This window comes from Bison bison, unplaced genomic scaffold (genome assembly GCF_000754665.1).
Source record: "Bison bison bison isolate TAMUID 2011002044 unplaced genomic scaffold, Bison_UMD1.0 scf7180017864148, whole genome shotgun sequence".
Taxonomy (NCBI): domain Eukaryota; kingdom Metazoa; phylum Chordata; class Mammalia; order Artiodactyla; family Bovidae; genus Bison; species Bison bison.
In genome coordinates this window covers 9,159,687-9,161,744 of record NW_011494720.1, presented here as the reverse complement: position 1 = coordinate 9,161,744, position 2,058 = coordinate 9,159,687, and the positions used below count along the sequence as shown (strand labels likewise).

Sequence of the window (2,058 nt, the reverse complement as noted above, 5' to 3'; positions counted from 1 at the left end):
CCTCGGGGGGGCACCCCCCCTTCGTCTTCCACTCGAAGGTCACCTCACACCCGCGCACCTCGCTGAAGACCTGGGGCCGCCCCACGTCGGCGTCCTCGTCACACTTGAAGATGATGACGGACGTCCGGTGGCTGGTGGCTGGGCGGCACGCGAGGCGAGCGTCAGGCCCCCCGCCCGGCTGGGATGCCTGCCCCCGCGGCACTGGCGCTGAGGGGTGCTGTCCATCCCCGGCCGTTCCGCATTTCCTGCTGTGTTTCATTCCCATTTCCACCCTCAAATTAGGACCAAGTTCCCCTTCTGCACTTAGCCACCCCACAGGAACAGTACAATTCCTTTCAAACAGGTATTACTTGATTAAAGTATGAATGATAACGATAATAAGAATCCTGTGATAAGCTAAAAATATGTCATCTAACCTACCAGGAAAAAGATGCTTTCGTAATAAGCCTCCAAAGAAGGCTACAGTAGTGCCTTGTAGACTTAATGTTTCTAATTCCTCGTGTGTGTGTGTGTGTGTTAGTCGATCAGCTGTGTCCAGCTCTTTGTGACCCCACGGACTATAGCCCGCCAGGCTCCTCTGTCCATGAGATTCTCCAGGCAACAATACTGGAGTGGGTTGCTGCTCCCTTCTCCAGGGGCTCTTTCCCAGCCAGGGATTGAACACAGGTCTCCTACATTGCAGGCAGCTTCTTTCCTGTCTGAGCCAACAGGGAAGCCCTAATTCCTTAACATGTATCATTCTGTTCCATGGCCACTTACAAGAACTAAACAACTTGTCATAAAGTTGTCCCGTCACTTTCCCTGAGAACTCACATCTGTCTGTGCCCCGTGTGTTACTAGGACTCTCGTGGGTCCATTCTCTCCACGGCAGCAAGGGCACTGAGACCCCCCACACCCCACCCCTGCGTGGCACAGCCCACTGTAGAGCGGACAGTTGCAGAAAAGGCCCTGCAGACCTGGGACAGCAGCAATTCTAACGAGCGTGGACGTGAGCCACTGGTGCTGAAAAAACTGGCATGCGGACACGAGCCCCTGGAGCTGGGGAGGGGGAGAGCTGACCGCCCCACACCTATCTGTCACCCTGCCCCACAGAGCAATTGATGACTTTTCTTTATGGAAAATAGCCCCGGCGAGAAAACACCACATGCACCAGAGGCGCTGCCACTAACGGGGACAGTCCAGGAAGAGAACCTCCAGGTGCAGGGCTACCGCGCCGGCCAGCGGGGGCCCCGGCGTGTCCACTTACAGTGCTTGCAGAAGCCCCACTCGTGGTCTCTGTCGTAGTTGGCGGTGGTCGCGCACCAGAGCCTGGCCCTGCTCTCCACAACACACTCCTCGTAGCTCTTCCCGTTGAACACGAAGGGGAACACACACGGCTCGCCGTCCTCAGTTTCTGGGAAGGGGAAATCGGAGTGACCCCGATTATCCACACCGCGTCAGCTGCGCCCGGCCAGGGGCGGTCACCTCGAACAAGGATTCCCCGAGAGAAGCCCCCCTAAACTGACTGATGGTTTGTGGGCCTGAGCACTCACACCCAGGGCTTGTAGGATGGGCCGTTTCGTGCGCTGGGGCTCATGGCATCTGGAGCGCCATTCCTGAGTTCCCTCCTGCTGCCGTGTCTAATTCCTTGTCTACTGGGAACAGACACTCCGCCCGCTCGTAAAGACTTACCCGGAGGGCAAGTGTCTCCGTTGGCGTAACTCAGGATGACAGCTTCGTCCTGATGCCTGTAGTCCAGCTTCATGGACGCCAGCCGCCCGAAAGACGCCCCCTTGCTCCCGGACAGCAGGCAGACAGCACCGTCCTTGCAGCCTCCTTCGTCCAGGCCTGCGGCCGCGGTGCACACCCCCACACTGTAGGTGTGCGGGCCTCGGGTCACCTGCGGAGACACCGCCCCGCGCTGTGACTGGGTCTCCAGGGGGGGCAAGGCCAGCGCTGGGGGTGTGGGGGGCACGAGCAGGAAGGCGGAGCTCTGTCCACGGGCCGTGCACTTGCCTGAGAGCTCACCCTCCTTGTCCCCCCCTGCAGAGCGCGATGCCCTGGCCACTCCCGGGCACG

General features: G+C 59.3%; 1 protein-coding gene across 1 annotated transcript in view; it reads right to left on the bottom strand.

Annotated features, from left to right (window-relative positions):
* The window catches only part of IGF2R (insulin-like growth factor 2 receptor), a 99,346-nt gene that overhangs the window by 12,715 nt on the left and 84,573 nt on the right, over positions 1–2,058 (bottom strand). Inside the window, 3 exon segments of the mRNA XM_010840920.1 lie at positions 20–138; positions 1,247–1,393; positions 1,672–1,879. Coding sequence (XP_010839222.1) covers positions 20–138; positions 1,247–1,393; positions 1,672–1,879 — 474 coding nt within the window.